The sequence below is a fragment of the Hippopotamus amphibius genome, chromosome 11 (genome assembly GCF_030028045.1).
Source record: "Hippopotamus amphibius kiboko isolate mHipAmp2 chromosome 11, mHipAmp2.hap2, whole genome shotgun sequence".
Classification (NCBI taxonomy): Eukaryota; Metazoa; Chordata; class Mammalia; order Artiodactyla; family Hippopotamidae; genus Hippopotamus; species Hippopotamus amphibius.
In genome coordinates this window covers 42,778,447-42,796,011 of record NC_080196.1, presented here as the reverse complement: position 1 = coordinate 42,796,011, position 17,565 = coordinate 42,778,447, and the positions used below count along the sequence as shown (strand labels likewise).

General features: G+C 53.1%; 1 protein-coding gene across 6 annotated transcripts in view; it reads left to right on the top strand.

Annotated features, from left to right (window-relative positions):
- Positions 1 to 17,565, top strand: part of ITPR3 (inositol 1,4,5-trisphosphate receptor type 3) — a 75,244-nt gene that overhangs the window by 33,766 nt on the left and 23,913 nt on the right. For 5 of the 6 annotated variants that reach the window (XM_057699915.1, XM_057699913.1, XM_057699917.1 and 2 more), the window contains 15 exons: positions 79 to 239; positions 826 to 967; positions 2,411 to 2,572; positions 4,563 to 4,735; positions 5,308 to 5,427; positions 5,816 to 5,998; positions 6,896 to 7,147; positions 7,235 to 7,379; positions 7,907 to 8,048; positions 8,712 to 8,911; positions 10,946 to 11,075; positions 11,597 to 11,654; positions 12,873 to 13,038; positions 14,018 to 14,335; positions 14,723 to 14,848. In XM_057699915.1, coding sequence (XP_057555898.1) covers positions 79 to 239; positions 826 to 967; positions 2,411 to 2,572; positions 4,563 to 4,735; positions 5,308 to 5,427; positions 5,816 to 5,998; positions 6,896 to 7,147; positions 7,235 to 7,379; positions 7,907 to 8,048; positions 8,712 to 8,911; positions 10,946 to 11,075; positions 11,597 to 11,654; positions 12,873 to 13,038; positions 14,018 to 14,335; positions 14,723 to 14,848 — 2,478 coding nt within the window. The remainder of the gene's footprint in view (positions 1 to 78; positions 240 to 825; positions 968 to 2,410; positions 2,573 to 4,562; positions 4,736 to 5,307; positions 5,428 to 5,815; positions 5,999 to 6,895; positions 7,148 to 7,234; positions 7,380 to 7,906; positions 8,049 to 8,711; positions 8,912 to 10,945; positions 11,076 to 11,596; positions 11,655 to 12,872; positions 13,039 to 14,017; positions 14,336 to 14,722; positions 14,849 to 17,565) is intronic. The other variant, XM_057699914.1, reaches the window with a different exon arrangement.

Here is a 17,565-nt window from a genome sequence, read left to right as displayed (position 1 = left end):
GTGCGGGCCTCGCGGGGCTGGGGGCCGGGCGGGGGCCGGGCTGGTGCCCGGGTGCCCTGCTGACCTCTGTCCCTGTAGCTGGGCACGTGCCCTACCAAGGAGGACAAGGAGGCCTTCGCCATCGTGTCAGTTCCTGTGTCCGAGATCCGAGACCTGGACTTTGCAAACGACGCCAGCTCCATGCTGGCCAGCGCTGTGGAGAAACTCAGCGAGGGCTTCATCAGCCAGAATGACCGCAGGTGGGCCGCAGGGGCAGGGTTGCCAGGGTATCCTGAGAGCCCTTGTCCTCCTGGGGCCTGTGTTTCACAGACAGAGGAGTCACGTAGGACAGGCTTGGTGGGGACTGGTCCCTGTGGGGCCCTGGCTGACCTTGGGCCCTAGCCACTGCTCACATACTCCAAGAGCTAGCCTTGTGATGGGGCCACCATTACTCCTGTTTTACTGATAAGATTGAGGTTCAGAGAGGTTAAGAGACTTGCCCGAGGTCACACAGCTTAGGAAGTGGCAGTCAGGATGGAGATGCAGAGCCCTTCACACCAGACACCCCACCTGTGCTCTGCTGGTTCTTTCCAGATCAGAGTATCCTGAGATTCTTTGTCTAGAGGACACTTTGGATCCAGGGTGGGTGGGGCGAGGGCTGTGTTCGGAGAGCGGTTCAGGGTGAAGCTGGGAGAGCAATGGAAGGCCGATGATGGGCTCTGAGCTGTGATAGCAGGGCCGGCATGTGGGAAGGGCTGGTTGCCCCGGGGGCATGTGAGGGGGGTCCTGGGAGGGTGCCCAGGGTCGGCACCTCACACTCGTCACCCCTGGTGTCCCTTCGTGAAGGTTTGTTATCCAGCTGCTGGAGGACCTGGTGTTCTTTGTCAGCGATGTCCCCAACAACGGGCAGAACGTGCTGGACATCATGGTTACCAAGCCCAACCGGGAGCGGCAGAAGCTGATGAGGGAGCAGAACATCCTCAAACAGGTGGCTGTGTACACATGTGGGGGATGGGCGGGCCTCGGGGAAGGGCCCGTGACCAGGGAACAGGACACCTTTTTAAAAAAGATTTTTTCTGGCTGCGAGGCGTGTGGGAGCTTAGTTCCCTGACCAGGGGTCGAACCTGCTCCCCTTGCATTGGAATCATGGCCACTGTACCGCCAGGGAAATCCGCTCCTGCTTTTTTTTCTTTCTTTTTCTTTTTTCAGGAACAGGATGTCTTTTTAATGTGAGCTTGCCTTTTCCCATCTCCAGCTGAGCTGCAGTCTCCCTGATGTTTCTCATCACTTTTTAAAAATTTTTAAAAAAATTATTCTTTAAAGAAAGGGAGTGTGGTTGATCTCATCACCTCTTTAAAAAAAAAGCCACAGTATTTACTGCGCTCTTACCACGTACCAGACACTGCCCTAAGTGCCCTACATGAATGAACTCATTTGATCTTCCCAGTCTGGGGAGGTCTTGTTAATCATTATCCCCATTTTACCTGTGAGGAAACTGAGGCAAGCAGAGGTTGGAGTAACTTGACCGAGAGTCCACAGCTAGGAAGCAGCAGGGCCAGGATTTACACTCAGATATCAGGTTGTGTGCCTGTGCTTTTAAAAAAAATGTTTTTTCTAAATTTTTATTATGAAAATTTTCAAATGTCAAGAAAGTATTGAAAGAATAGTACAGTGAACACTGCCTGAATTCACTTGTTACCACTTTGCCAACCTGGCTTTATGTAACCCTACATCCCCACATCCATCTTTCCATCCACGCACTTCAAAAGACTGTGCACCTCACCCCTAAATGTTTCAGCATGCAGCTCCTAAGAATAAAAGCATTGTTCTATATAATCAGTCTTATTATCACACCTAAGAAAAACTAGCAATAATACCCCATCCATATCAAGTTTCTCTACCTTTCCCCAAATGTCTTTTTAAACACCTCCCCTCCCCCCCCTTTTTTTTTTGGAACCAGGATCTAACTAAGATTTTCTCATTCCATTTGATTCTGGCTCTTTGGTCTCTGTTCTATAACAGTTTTTCACCCACACCAATCCCTGCATTAAACTTGTTTTTGGACAAGGCAGGCCTGTGTCTGGTCTCTTGAGCTCTGGCCACACCGGCCTGGCCTGCCTTTTCTCTTAGCCTCAGACCCCTGAGCTGCAGTGACCCTCAGCTCTTCCCCCAGAGGCTGAGCCAGGCCCAGGATCTGAGTTGGGATTAGAATTCACGTTGGAGAGGGGCGTGCTGAGGCCAGTGTCAGGGTTCCAGCCAGGAGAGGGGAGTGAGTGAGGGGCAGGCTGGGGTCCCGGTCTAGGTTAGAATCAGCTCAGGGTTAATGTCAGGGTGGCTTCCAGGCAGGGTCAGTTTGGGGCTTAGGATTCCTGGGACCGTTAGGGGTGCAGGCAGATGTGCGGATCCCTCCTGACTCTCCCTGCTCCCCCAGATCTTTGGCATTCTGAAGGCCCCGTTCCGTGACAAGGGGGGTGAGGGCCCCCTGGTGCGGCTGGAGGAGCTGTCAGACCAGAAGAACGCCCCCTACCAGCACATGTTTCGCCTGTGCTACCGCGTGCTGCGCCACTCCCAGGAGGACTACCGCAAGAACCAGGTGGGCCGCCCACCGCCCTGGCCTGCTGCCCCCTCACCTGCTGGCCGGCTCGCTCCCTCCTCACACCTGCGCTCCTTCACTTGGCACGTGTTCCGAGGTGCACTCACGGTGTGCCAGGTGCCGTCTCAGGCCCCGAGGATGCCGTAGGGAACCAGATAGCAGGGCTGCCCTCGTGGCGCACAGCCTGGCCGCCTCCTTAGAGGGGACTCACGCTGGGTTTAACGCTCCGCTGTGGCTGTCTTGAAATTCTTAATTTTTGAACAAGAGTACTGCTATTTCTTTTTTTTTAATATTACCTCATTTATTTATTTATTGAAGTATAGTTGATTTACAGTGTTGTATGAATTTCTGCTGTACAGCAAAGTGATTCAGTTATGCATATATAGACATTCTTTCTTTCTCCATTATGGTTTATCTCAGGATACTGAATATAGTTCCCTATGCGGTACAGTAGGACCTTATTTATCCATCCTACGTATAATAGTTTGTATCTACTAACCCCAAACTCCCAATCCTTCCCTCCCCCACCCCCCTCCCTTTTGGCAACCTCAAGTCGGTTCTCTATGTCTGTGAATCTGTTTCATAAAACTTCATTTGTGTCATATTTTAGGTTCCACATATAAGTGATATCAAATGGCATTTGTCTTGCTCTTTCTGACTTACTTCACTTAGTATGATAATCTCTAGTTGCATCCATGTTGCTGCAAATGGCATTATTTTGTTCTTTTTTCATGGCTGAGTAATATTACATTATATATGTATATACACCACATCTTCTTTGTCTGTTCATCTGTTGATGGACATTTAGGTTGTTTCCATGTTGTGGCTGTGAAGGTAGAAGTGAATGTATCGTTTGAAGTATAGTTTTGTCTGGATATGTGCCTAGGAGTAGGATTGCTGGATCATATGGTAATTCTATCTTTAGTTTTCTGAGGAACCTCCATACTGTTCTCCACAGTGGCTGCACCAATTTACATTCCCACCAGCAGTGTAGGAGGGTTCCCTTTTCTCCACACCCTCTCCAGCATTTGCCGTTTGTAGATTTTCTGATGATGCCCCTTCTAACAGGTGTGAGGTGATATACCTCATTGTAGTTTTGATTTGTTTCTCTAGTAATTAGTGATGTTGAGCATCTTTTCATGTGCCTATTGGTCATCTGTATGTCTTCTTTGGAGAAATGTCTATTTAGGTCTTCTGCCCACTTTTCGATTGGGTTGTTTGTTTTTTGTTGCTGTTGAGTTGTATGAGGTATTTGTATCTTTTGGAAATTAAGCCCTTGTCGGTTGCATTGTTTGTAAATATTTTCTCCCAGTCTGTAAGTTGTCTTTTTGTTTTGCTTATGGTTTCCTTTGCTGTGCCAAAGCTTGTATGTTTGATTAGGTCCCATTTATTTATTTCTGTTTTTATTTCTCTTGCCTTGGGAGACTGACCTAAGAAAATATTGGCATGATTCATGTCAGAGAATGTTTTGCCTATGATCTCTCTCAGGAGTCTTACGGTGTCATGCCTTATGTTTAAGTCTTTAAGTCATTTCGAGTTTATTTTTGTGTACGGTGAGAGGGTGTGTTCTAACTTCGTTGATTTACATGCGGCTGTCCAACTTTCCCAACACCACTTGCTGAAGAGACTTTTTCCCATTGTATATTTTTGCCTCCTTTGTCAAAGATTAATTGACCGTAGGTGTATGGGTTTATTTCTGGGAAGAGTCCTATTTCATTTTCACCAGCCCCCACCAATCATGAGTGGGCCCTGAAACCAGACAGGGTCCCTCCCTCGTGGGGGTTTCACTCTGGTAGGGAGGTGGACCTTGAGCTAAACAACTATATTACATAAACCTACCCTCTGCCCGGGGATGCCGTTCTCTCCTGGACCCCTTACCTTCCTAGGGTTGGGGTTCCCCACCAGCGTTGGGTCCTTGTCTGGGGGCCTGGGAGCAGGGTTCTGGAGCCGAGCTGGGCTCCCTGTGACCCCCAGCCTGGATATTCCCCAGGAGCACATCGCCAAGCAGTTTGGGATGATGCAGTCCCAGATTGGCTACGACATCCTAGCTGAAGACACCATCACGGCCCTGCTGCACAACAACCGCAAGCTGCTGGAGAAGCACATCACCAAGACAGAGGTGGAGACCTTCGTCAGCCTGGTGCGGAAGAACCGGGAGCCCAGGTGGGCCCCGCCCCCGCCCCCCCCTTCCCCTCTCACGGTACCCACCCTCTCCCCGCTCCCACTGCTGCCCAGGGAAGAACGCCGCCAGTGCTGGCTGTTAAAGATTGAAATCCTTCTGCGCTGGTTGATAAACTGCCACCTCTCTGAGGCCCTGGCCCCCACACGTCCCTCCCTAGCTCCCCTCCCAAATTTGGCCCAACCTAGCAACAAGAGGGTTGACTTCTGGTGCAGTGGGAGGCTCCCAGACCCTTCTCCAGTGGCTGAGTCACTGCCTGCATTGAACCAGTTAAATATTTTGAATGTCACTCCTTCCTTGTGCCTCCTTTCCTCTGCCCGCCTGGATTCCCATCTAGCCCCAGGGTGACACATGTGGGTCGTCCCTCCTGGGCATCCGGGAGTCCTTTACCTCCACCACCCCTCTCCCCCCCAGGCTTTGGGGAGGGAGCAGGAGCAGTGAACTCCAAGTGCCAGGCAGCTGGTGCTGCCAGCTGGTGAAAAAGGAGGGTGGGCTTTGTCCCCGCTGGGGGGCTGCCTCTGAGCCGCTCACCGCACCTCTGCTGTCACCGCCCCAGGTTCCTGGACTACCTCTCCGACCTGTGCGTGTCCAACCACATCGCCATCCCCGTCACCCAGGAGCTCATCTGCAAGTGTGTGCTGGACCCCAAAAACAGTGACATCCTCATCCAGACCGAGTGAGCCGGCTGCACGGTCCCCCCCCCACGGCCCCACGGCCCCCCCAGGGCTCCACCCTGCCCGGCCCCCCCCAGCCATCTTAGAGCTGAATCTGGGTTCAGGGTAGAACCTGCAGGCAGATACCCAGTGCCTGCTGTGTGCCCAGCTCGGGGCCCGGCACTGTGTGGGGGAGGGGATGGGGGCACAGAGGAGAATGAGACCAGGTCCCTGCCTTCCACAAGCTCATGGTCCATCTGGGGTCCCGAGCTGGAGGTGGGCCCACAGGGGAGGCATCCCGGGAGCCTGACTGGCCCTTGGCCCAGATCTGGGAGGGGAGGTCTGTGTGGCCGGGGGTGCTTGGGGAGGGCTCTGGGCCCCACCCCCGTGATGGGTTCTTTCGGTCTGCAGGCTTCGGCCCGTGAAGGAGATGGCTCAGTCCCACGAGTACTTGAGCATCGAGTACTCAGAGGAGGAAGTGTGGCTCATTTGGACGGACAAGAACAACGAACACCATGAGAAGAGCATCAGGCAGCTGGCCCAGGAGGCGCGGGCCGGCAACGCCCATGATGAGAACGTGCTCAGCTACTACAGGTGCGCCGTGGTCCTCCCGGGGGTCTCGACCAGGCCCTGCCCCAGGACGAGCCCCAGCAGCTTTGAGGGGGCTCCTGCCTCCACCTTCACCAGGGAGGCTAAGGGAAGGGTGACTGGGCAGCCCGAGGAGCCTTGGGTGGCTTGAGGCCAGGCTCAGCACAGTGACGAGGGCTGAAAGAAACCTACACCTGTCTCCATAGGTACATATTTAAAAACTAAGAATACTAGATAACACCCATCAATGCTCACTGTCTCCCCGGCACTGGTCAAAACACTTCACCCAATCGCTCGTTTCAACCTCACGACAACCTTGTGAAGTAGGGACTGTTATTACCTGCATTATAAAGTTGGGGAGACAGGCACAGAGAGGTAAAGGAGCTTGCCCAAGGTGACACAGCCTTAAGTGGGGAGCCACGGTCCAAACCCAGGCTGCCTGGCCCTGGAGCCTGGGGTAGGTAATGCAGGGCTCCGAGGAGGAGGCAGAGGGCATGACCCAGTGCAAAATAAAGCTTCCTATAGTCTTCATTTCTGTAGCTCTTCCCCCTGGGTCTCGCACCGTCCCCTCCTCTGTCTCCCAGTCTTGCCCTCAGCCCCCTGCCCAAGGAGGGTTCCTCTTACTGAACTCTCCTCCCCTCCCCCTCCCAGCCTTTCGCTACGCCATCCATGAGGACCTATGAAGACCTATTCCTGGCTGAGCCAGAAGCACCTTCCTCCTTAGCAAGGAGGGGGAGATTTGCCATTATTCTTAACCCCAGACTGTGTTTCCATTCACTGTCTTGCTCAGAATTGTGTCCTGTTGTGGTGGCTGGTGCATGGTTTAACCTGAGTCTTTTTGCCTGTGCCAGCAGCCCTCATGAGCCCACCTGCTACATCCTCAGTGTCCTCCCTGCCCCGCAGGTACCAGCTGAAGCTCTTTGCCCGCATGTGCCTGGACCGGCAGTACCTGGCCATCGATGAGATCTCCCAGCAGCTGGGCATCGACCTGATCTTCCTATGCATGGCAGATGAGATGCTGCCCTTTGACCTGCGCGCCTCCTTCTGCCACCTGATGCTGCATGTGCATGTGGACCGCGACCCCCAGGAGCTGGTCACGCCTGTCAAGTTCGCCCGCCTCTGGACTGAGATCCCCACGGCCATCACCATCAAGGAGTGAGCTGGGTGGAGGAGGGTGGGCAGGGTCTGGCTGGAGCGGGGAGCACCTCAGGGACTCTCACGTCTCGCCTCCTCCACCCCCAGCTATGATTCCAACCTCAACGCCTCCCGAGACGACAAGAAGAACAAGTTTGCCAGCACCATGGAGTTCGTGGAGGACTACCTCAACAACGTGGTCAGCGAGGCTGTGCCCTTTGCCAATGAGGAGAAGAACAAGCTCACCTTCGAGGTGGGCTGGGGCTCAGCAGGGTGCTGGCTTACTCGCTCCCTGGGTCTCCGTCGCTCCCCGTGGGTGGGGTGTGGGATACACGACCTCACTTCTCTCAGTGCCCCGGCCACTGCAGGGAGACCTCATAGACCGCTGGGAAGGAGGCTTCTCTCCTGCCGCTCCAGAGAGGGCTCCCTCCCCATCAACTCACCGCATCAGCCCAGGGCTGGGTCACAGGCGCCCGCCGGGAGCCACCCCCCCACTTCCTGCATTTCTGCCCCCTCCTCCCCACAGCAGCCTCCTCTGCAGGCTTCTCTTCTGCGGTAATCCTCTGGGGTCAGGCTGCTCTTGTCTGGGACCCTTGGTTCCATGTCCACCCAGCCCTGACATCCTAGGGTCTTTCCCAAGGAATCTGTCCCTCCCTATACCCCCTGAGCCTGGCTTCCTCGAGCTGGCCCCGCCCCAAAGACCGCGCCCGTCACGAGGCCACGCCCATCACGCTTTAGCCCCGGCTCCCTGCTCACCTTGGCCCCGCCCCCTCTCCGCAGGTGGTCAGCCTGGCGCACAACCTCATCTACTTTGGCTTCTACAGCTTCAGCGAGCTGCTGCGGCTCACACGCACTTTGCTGGGCATCATTGACTGCGTGCAGGGCCCCCCGGCCATGCTGCAGGCCTACGAGGACCCAGGCGGTGAGGCTTTGCTCAGCCCGGGCCATCTGCCACCCACCCTCGCGTTCCTCAGTCTCTTAGCAACAGAAGTCCTCTCCCATCAACTCTCCTGTGCATCCTGCCTCCTGGCTCCGCTGCCAGGGAGGTCTTGGGCCCCAGTCTCCTCCAGCCTTGGCTGTGCGAGAGAGGCCCCCTGCTCAGGCGCTGTGGAGACCCTGGGGTCTGGGCAAGCTGCTTTCCTACACAGGTCTTGAGGGAGATACTGAGGCCCTGCCTGGGGAGCTCCCAGTCAGATGAGGGGACACACCCCGCTGTCAATTAACAACCGTCTGAGAGGAAACAGCCCTCCGGTGGCATAAATTCATCTAAACGAAAAGTGCCTGGAGACTGACCGCTGGCTTTTAGTGCTTTCCACACAGTGTCCTCTCAGGCCCCCATGTTCTGTAGCAGCTTGGTGATCTCCCACATGAGAATTCTCACTGATCTCCCCACATAGTTCACCTTGGCCCTGGCCCTCCCTTCTTTTCGCAGATTTGGCTGAAAGCTCACCTCCCCCAGGAAGTCTTCCTGGTTTAGCTCTGCCCCTTTCTTAGGGTGGCTTTGCCCTGCAGCTGACAGATAGAGTCAGACCAGGTGCCCCTGCGGTGTGCCCTCGGTGACTGCCTCCCACTCCCCACTCTGCAGGCAAGAATGTGCGGCGCTCCATCCAGGGCGTGGGACACATGATGTCCACCATGGTGCTGAACCGCAAGCAGTCTATCTTTGGCGCCCCCAGCCTGCCCGCTGTTGCCGGTGCCCCTGAGCCGCTGGACAGAAGCAAGTTTGAGGAGAATGAGGACATTGTGGTGATGGAGACCAAACTGAAGATCCTGGAAATCTTGCAGGTGACCGGGCCAGGAGCGTGGCGGGAGGTGTTGGGAAGAGGACAGGAGATGGGGGCAGGTATGAGGAGACTGGTGAGTGAACCCCCTCAGATCGTACTGTCTGGTGCAGGGGGCTCCACGATGAGCCGTCCAGCCCAGCGGTTCTCACCGTGTGACCCTCCAGCCGGCAGCGTCAGCCTCCGCTGGGAACTTGGAAGTGTCGGGTCAGAGACGAGGGAGGCGGGGTCCAGGCTCCGTGTGGTGACAAGCCTCCCGGTAGTTCTGCGGTGCACTGTCCCTCCTTGTACAGATGAGTGAAGGGAAAGGGGGAAGGGGGCTTTCCTGCAGTCACACAGATTTTGAAGCAGAGCTAGACACTTGAGAGCCCATTTCCTGGGGGGTGGACACAGCCTTCCGGGTCTGAGACTCCCCAGCAGCACTGAGGAAGGGGCTTATAGGGTCCTGAGGAGGGAGAAAGACCCTTGCTTTTGCTGTGCTGCCACCAGAGGGTGGAAAGGCTAATGCAGTGACCTCCCTGGGGACCCAGTCTGGGCAGGGTCTGTTTAGGGGAGTCAGAAGAGGGGGCTTCTGACTCATTCTGAGGGCTGGGGGCTTTCAGATCTGAGTCCTGGGTATGGCCAGTGGCTCTGTGCCCCATGAGGACAGAGGGTAGAGGCCAGTCAAGGGTGTCTGCAAACCCGGTGTCCTCACCCCCTACCCCTCAGTGGCCTCTCCTGCTCCCTCATAGTCCTTGGTTCCCTCCTGCTCCCAGGAACCCCAGGGTCTGTTCAGCAGAGCAGGATAGGAGGACGAGAGTGGGCCTTTGGACCTGGGGAGCTGCCTTCCCATCCCTGTCAGCGTCTAGCCTGGGGGAGAGGGGCTGAGTGGGCTGGGAGAGAGGGGTCTCTGCCTCGTCTGAGAAGAGGCACTGTCCCCCATCACTGGGACAGGAGCTGGGGAAAGGGCACCCTGGACCTCCCTGGGGAGAGGAGTCTTTATTTTATTGAAGTGTAGTTGATTTGAAACGTGTAAAATTTCTGCTGTATAGCAAGTGGTTCGGTTATGCATATATACACATTCTTTTTCATATTCTTTTCATTATGGTTTATCTCAGGATATTGAGTATAATTCCCTGTGCTCTGCAGTAGGACCTTGTTGTTTATCCATCTTATATACAATAGTTTGCATCTGCTCATGCCAAACTCCCAATCCTTCCCTCCGCCACCCCCTCTCCCTTGGCAATTGCAAGTGTGTTCTTTGTGTCTGGGGGTGTGTTTCTGTTTTGTAGTTACGGTCATTTGTGTTGTGTTTTAGATTCCACATATCAGTGATTTCTTATGGTATTTGTCATTCTCTGTCTGACTTAGTATGATAATCTCTAGGTCCATCCATGTTGCTGCAGATGGCATTATTTCGTTCTTTTTAATGGCTGAGTAATATTCTATTGTATAACATCGTTGTTATCCATTCATCTGTCGATAGACATGTGGGTTGTTTCCATGTCTTGGCTATTGTGAATAGTGCTGCTGTGAACATAGGGCTGCATGTATTTTTTTGAATTATGGTTTTGTCCAGATACATCCCCAGGAGTGGGACTGCTGGATCATATGGCAACTTTATTTTTAGTTTTCTGAGGAACTTTCCATACTGTTTTCCACAGTGGTTGCACCAGCTTGCATTCCCTGGGGAGAGGAGTCTTGATGTTGTTGTTTGTGATGTCCCATAGGGTCCCGAACATCTGTGCTGGGCCTCCTGAATGCTGGAGCTCATTTGGGATGGCCCCTCACTCTTTTTTTTTTAATTAATTAATTAATTAATTAATTTGGTTGCACCGGGTCTTAGTTATGGCAGGCGGATTCCTTAGTTGTGGCATGTGAACTCTTAGTTGGGGCATGCATGTGGGATCTAGTTCCCTGACCAGGGATCTCCTGCCCTGGGGGCATGGAGTCTTAGCCACTGGACCACCAGGGAAGTCCCACCCCTCCCTCGTCCTAGAGCAAGATTGGCCTCCTGACTTCAGACTGGTCCTCACTTCACCCTCTTCCCCTTCTCCAGTTCATCCTCAATGTCCGCCTGGATTATCGCATCTCCTACCTGCTGTCTGTCTTCAAGAAGGAGTTTGTGGAGGTGTTTCCCATGCAGGACAGCGGGGCTGATGGCACAGCCCCTGCCTTTGACTCCACGAGTGAGCCCCCACCCCTCCCTTCACCCCAACTTCAGGCCAAGGCTGTGTGGCTTGCCCGGGGGTACACAGCCGTGGGCTGTGGCCGCGGTCACCTCGGGCCATCTCCCCAGCGCTGCCCCTGTTCTCCAGTCTGCAGGGGCCTTTCCTCTCCACGGTCTCATTTAATTGCCCCAGTGAGGCTGCAGGGCAGGGGTCATACCCTCCATTTTCCAAATGGGGAAACTGAGGCCCGTAGAGGGGCAGGGACTTGCCCACGGCCACCGTCGGTCAGAGGCTGAGCCAGACCAGCACCACCAGCCCAGAACTCTGCTCACCCCTGCCGGGCAGTGGGGCTGCTCTGGTCCCTGCCCTGGTTGGTTCCACCTCCACCCCTAGAAGAGGCAGGCAGAGGGCTGCCACCCAGCCAGTGTGGGGAAGGGGGTGGTTTGGGTGTCTCCCTGCTCCCTCTCCCTTGTGCACCCCATCTTTCCTGCATATGGACCAGCCGGCTGCCTCCATCTGCCCCCTCTTGCTCCCCACAGCTGCCAACATGAACCTGGACCGCATCGGGGAGCAGGCAGAGGCCATGTTTGGAGTGGGGTGAGGCCAGGGTTGAAGCGGGGGGTTGTGGGTGGGGTTGGGTGGGTGATGCCAATACAGGCTTGAGACCCCTCAGTCCTCGGTTAATCTTCCTGCAGACCCTTACCAGGCTCTGGGCGGGGGTGCCCCCGGCGTTGTGCTCTGACCCTCCCTTGTCTGCCCAGGCCCAGTGGGAGTGGGGCCATTTGGGCCCCAGTGTCATCCTGGTCATCCCTCTGCTTCCATTTAGGGCAGTTGTACCTTTGTTTGTGTGTCAGGACTTGGGCCAGGTAGCTGGAGGGATGTTCTAGTGTCCCACAGCAGGGAGGGCAGCCTGCTCTTCAGAGGTCTGGATCGGGGGTGGGGGGTCACCCCGGGCGTTGAGGGCTCTTAACTGTTTCTGTGTCATGCCCTTGGCATCTGGTGAAGGCTTTGGCTCCCTTCTCAGAATGGCATTTTTATTTATTTTTATTTTTTATTTTTGGCTGCGCCTTGTGGCTCGCGGGATCCTAGTTCCCTGACCAGGGATTGAACCCGGGCCCATGGCAGTGAAGGCGCCAAGTCCTAACCACTGGACTGCCAGGGAATGCCCAGAATGGCGTTTTTAAATTCATAAAATAGTGCACATAAATTACAAAGGAAACCAATGGTACTGAGATGCAGTTATCAAAATATTGAAGAAAACAAATTTGAAGTGACAGTTATATATGTGCCTCTTTATTAAACACATTAAATAACAATCCGTGCCGGGGCTGTAATTAGCACCATTACTTTGATGAATGTAAACAATATTTTGCAATTTCTGCAGCAACTCTGAGGTGATGGGAAAATATCTGTGATTTTTTATTGGTGACAAAGTCATAGGTACTGCTAATTTTTTCTCACTGAAAGAAACACTACATTTTGGTAAGAGGTTGATGAAAACAAAGACAGAGCTCTCCCCCCACCTCTGTTCACGGCCCCAGCCTCTAGCCATGAATCCCGTGGGGGTGTCAGTGGGTCCCCTGTGAAGAGTCCCTGCCTCAGCTGCTTAATCGAGGGGCGACATGTGGGACCTCCGGGGACACGGGGATCCCTGGGGGTGGCTCAGGGTGGCGGCTGTTTGCAAAGTGGGGAGGGAATGTCAGTGTTTTCAGCCAGCGTGACACGGGGCACGAGGCTGTCCAGTGGGTGGTGGGGAGCCTGCTTGTGCCCTGGGCCGCGGGGAGGTGGCGACTGTGGCCCATCACCGCCCCGCAGGAAGACGAGCAGCATGCTGGAGGTGGACGACGAGGGCGGCCGTGTGCTTCTGCGCGTGCTCACCCACCTCACCATGCACGACTACGCGCCCCTGGTCTCGGGGGCCTTGCAGCTGCTCTTCAAGCACTTCAGCCAGCGCCAGGAGGCCATGCACACCTTCAAGCAGGTGCGGCCTCCTCTGCCGGAGCACCGGGCCCTTGGGGAGGGGGGAGGAAGGCCTGAGGGGGCTTCCCAGGAGCCAGAGGGCACGCGGCAGGCAGGCCCACTGGGCACTGGGCGGGAGACAACGATGGAGCAGCTCACAGCCCGGGGGCCGCGCGAGATGCATCGCTGGGGTATTTGGCCTTGCTGAGCTCCTTAAAGGTGACAGCCACGTCTCGGCCACCTTGATCTCCTCTCAGCCTGGCTCCAGGCCTGTCATACCTTATGAGGCGGACAGCACTTTACAGGTTGCAGACTCTGTTATGTATGCCTTTGCTAAGTGCTTCGCATCACACCTGGCATGCAGTCAGCCCTCACCAAGGGGACTGGCTTTGTCACTGCCATGTCACGCGGTCTCGACAGCTCCGTGTGAGAGGGGACTGGCACGTAACGAATGAGTGCTGTGTACCAGGCGCGGAGCGCTGGGCTTGCATGGATGGAATTCTCCAAGCAGCCCTGACAGCATGGTTTCTACTCTCATTCTCATTTTACAGGTGGGAGAAATTGAGGCCCAGGGAGCTTTAGCTTTCCTCCCTTACCCACTGACCCAGAGCGGGTAAAGTGGAGACGGAGTCAGGGTTTGGGTCCCAGCATTCACTGATGTCGGTATGCTTTGCCCTGCCCTGTTCGGGTTTTGTGTGAGCAAGTGACAGGCCACAGGAGCACGTGACACGTGTCAGTGAGTAACTGAAGCCAGGTGATGATGCAGCTCACGACTAGGGGTGCAGGGAAGTCTGTGGCCATCAGGGAAGGCTTCCTGGAGGCAGTGGACTTAGAGCAGAGCCATAAACACCAAGTAGGATGTGGCTTGGTGGAGAGGAGCAGTGATGGAGTGGAGATGCCAGGAGCAGAGAGGCCAGGACAGGGCAGGTGCCGGGAGTCTTTACAAGGCAGTGGACCTGGGGATGCCTGTCTCACCAGGCAGTCCTGTGCCCGACCTTCAGGTACAGCTGCTGATCTCAGCCCAGGACGTGGAGAACTACAAGGTGATCAAGTCGGAGCTGGATCGGCTGCGGACCATGGTGGAGAAGTCAGAGCTGTGGGTGGACAAGAAGGGCAGTGGCAAGGGCGAGGAGGTGGAGGCAGGCGCTGCCAAAGACAAGAAGGAGGTGCGCGGGGTGCCGGGGCTGGGCCAGGGCCCCCTGCGAAGGCTGGGCCTGGCTGACCCCGCTCCCCTGTGCCCCCAGCGGCCCACGGATGAGGAGGGCTTTCTGCACCCGCCTGGGGAGAAGAGCAGCGAGAACTACCAGATCGTCAAGGGCGTGAGTGGCCGGGTCCTCGGGAGTGGGCCTGCGGGCTGGTCTCTTCCACCTCCTGCTCCCTGCCAGCTTGCGAGATATCCTCCAGCTTTCCCTGAGTGTTAAGAACAACTCTGCCAAGGTCCAGATGGAATTATTTTAAAGCTGAAGGAATTTAATGAAATTCCATTTCACAGTCATATTGTCCTATTGGCTTTGATGGGTGGAACTGGGCTTCTAGTGCTTCACTGCCTTGTTGCCATGACCTGATTCAGTGACTGTGTCCTTCTTCCCTCTTCCTGCCCATGGTGTGAGCCGGGGCTTGGCTGTGGTTGGCTGAGGGGTGGGTCAGGCAGAGGGGAAGCTTGAGGAAGTGGGAAGAGGCCCTGGGCTCACCCTCCCGTCCCCCAGATCCTGGAGCGGCTGAACAAGATGTGCGGCGTCGGGGAGCAGATGAGGAAGAAGCAGCAACGGCTGCTCAAGAACATGGATGCCCACAAGGTCATGCTGGACCTGCTTCAGATCCCCTATGACAAGGTGATGCCCGACTTCTGACCTCTGACTCCCCAGGGCAGCTTCACCCTGACCCCTGACCCTACCCAAACCACACACTAACCCCTGATGCTGACCTAACTTGGCCTCACCCTGACCTTTTACCTTGGTCTGCCCCCTTGGTCTGATGATGTTTTTTTTTTTTAAGCTCTTTATTGGAATATAATCGCTTTACACTCTTGTACCAGCTTTTGAGGTACACCAAAGTGAATCAGCTGTATTTATACATGTATCCCCATATCCCCTCCCTCCTGCGACTCCCTCCCACCCTCCCTGTCCTGGCCCTCTAAGGCATCACCCATCATCGAGTTGATCTCCCTTTGTTATACAGCAACGTCCCACTAGCTATCTATTTTACAGTTGGTAGTGTATATATGTCTATGCTCCTCTCTCACTTCGTCCCAGCTTCCCCTTCTTCCCCATCCCCCCAGCCCCGTGTCCTCCAGTCCATTCTCTGCATCTACATCCTTATTCTTGCCCTGTCACTGGGTTCATCAGTACCATTTTTTTTTTTTTTTAAGATTCCATTTGTATGAGTTAGCATACAGTATTTATTTTTCTCTTTCTGGCTTACTTCAGTCTGTATGACAGATCCTAGGTCTATCCACCTCATTACATATGGCTCCATTCCATTCCTTTTTATGGCTGAGTAATATTCCATTGTATATATGTGCCACATCTTCTTTATCCATTCATCTGTCGATGGGCATTTAGGTTGCTTCCCTGTCCTGGCTATTGTAAATAGTGCTGCAGTGAACATTATGGTACATGTTTCTTTTTGGATTATGGTTTTCTCTGGGTATATGCCCAGTAGTGGGATTACTGGATCATATGGTAGTTTTATTTTTAGTTTTGTTTTTCTTTTTCCTTAAATATTTTATTATGTAGACTTTATTTTTTAATTAATTAATTAATTTTATTTATTTATTGGCTGCATTGGGTCTTCATTGCTGCACACAGGCTGTCTCTAGTTGCTGCAAGCGGGGGCTACTCTTCATTGTGGTGCACAGGCTCCTCATTGTAGTGGCTTCTCTTGTTGTGGAGCATGGGCCCTAGGTGCGTGGGCTTCAATAGTTGTAGCACATGAGCTCAGTAGTTGTACCTCACGAGCTCTAGAGCACAGGCTCAATAGTTGTGGCACACGGGTTTAGTTGCTCCATGGCATGTGGAATCTTCCCAGGGCAGGGCTCGAACCCATGTCCCCTGCATTGGCAGGCGGATTCTTTACCACTGCGCCACCTAGGAAGTCCCTATTTTTAGTTTTTTAAGGAACCTCCAAGCTGTTTTCCATAGTGGCTGTACCAACTTACATTCCCACCAACAGTGCAGGAGAGTTCCCTTTTCTCCACACCCTCTCCAACATTTATTGTTTCTAGATTTTTTGATGATGGCCATTCTGACCGGTGTGAGGTGATACCTCATTGTGGCTTTGACTTGCATTTCTCTGATGATTAGTGATGGTGAGCATCTTTTCATGTGTTTGTTGGCCATCTGTATGTCCTCTTTGAGGAACTGTCTATTTAGGTCTTCCACTCATTTGTGGATTGGGTTATTTGGTTTTTTGGTATTAAGCTGCATGAGCTGCTTGTATGTTTTGGACATTAATCCTTTGTCCGTTACTTTGTTGGCAAGTATTTTCTCCCCTTCTGAGGATTGTCTTCTTGTCTTGTTTATGGTTTCCTTTGCTATGCAAAAGCTTTTAAGTTTCTTTAGGTCCCATTTGTTTATTCTTGATTTTATTTCCATTATCCTAGGAGGTGGGTCAAAAAGGATCTTGCTTTGAGGTATGTCATAGAGTGTTCTGCCTATGTTTTCCTTTAGGAGTTTTATAGTGTCTGTCCTTACACGTAGGTCTTTAATCCATTTTGAGTTTATTTTTGTGTATGGTGTTAGGAAGTGTTCTAATTTCATTCTTTTACATGTTGCTGTCCAATTTTCCCAGCACCACTTCTTGAAGAGGCTGTCTTTTTTCCATTGTATATTCTTGCCTCCTTTGTCAAAGATAAGGTGCCCATGTGTGCTTGGGTTTACCTCTGGGTTCTCTATTCCATTCCATCGATCTTCCTTTCTGTTTTTGTGCCAGTACCATACTGTCTTGATCACTATGGCCTTGTAGTATAGTTTGAAGTCAGGAAGTCCAATTCCACCAACTCCATCTTTCCTTCTCAAGATTGCTTTGGCTATTTGGGGTCTTTTGCATTTCCACACAAATCGTAAGATTTCTTGTTCTAGTTCTGTGAAAGATGCCGTTGGTAATTTGATAGGGATTGCGTTGAATCTGTAAATTGCTTTGGGTAGTACAGTCATTTTCACAGTATTGATTCTTCCAATCCAAGAACATGGTATGTCCCTCCATCTGTTTGTATCGTCTTTGATTTCTTTCATCAGTATCTTACAGTTTTCTGCATACCTGTCTTTTGCCTCCTTAGGCAGGTTTATTCCTAGGTATTTTATTCTTTTTGTTGCAATGGTAAATGGGAGAGTTTCCTTAATTTCTCTTTCTGCTTTTTCGTTTGTTAGTATATAGGAATGCAAGAGATTTCTGCACATTAATTTTGTATCCTGCTACTTTACTAAATTCATCAATTAGTGCTAGCAGTTTCCTGGTAGAATCTTCAGGGTTTTCTATGTATAATATCATGTCATCTGCAAAGAGTGACAATTTTACTTCTTCTTTTCCAATGTGGATTCCTTTTATTTCA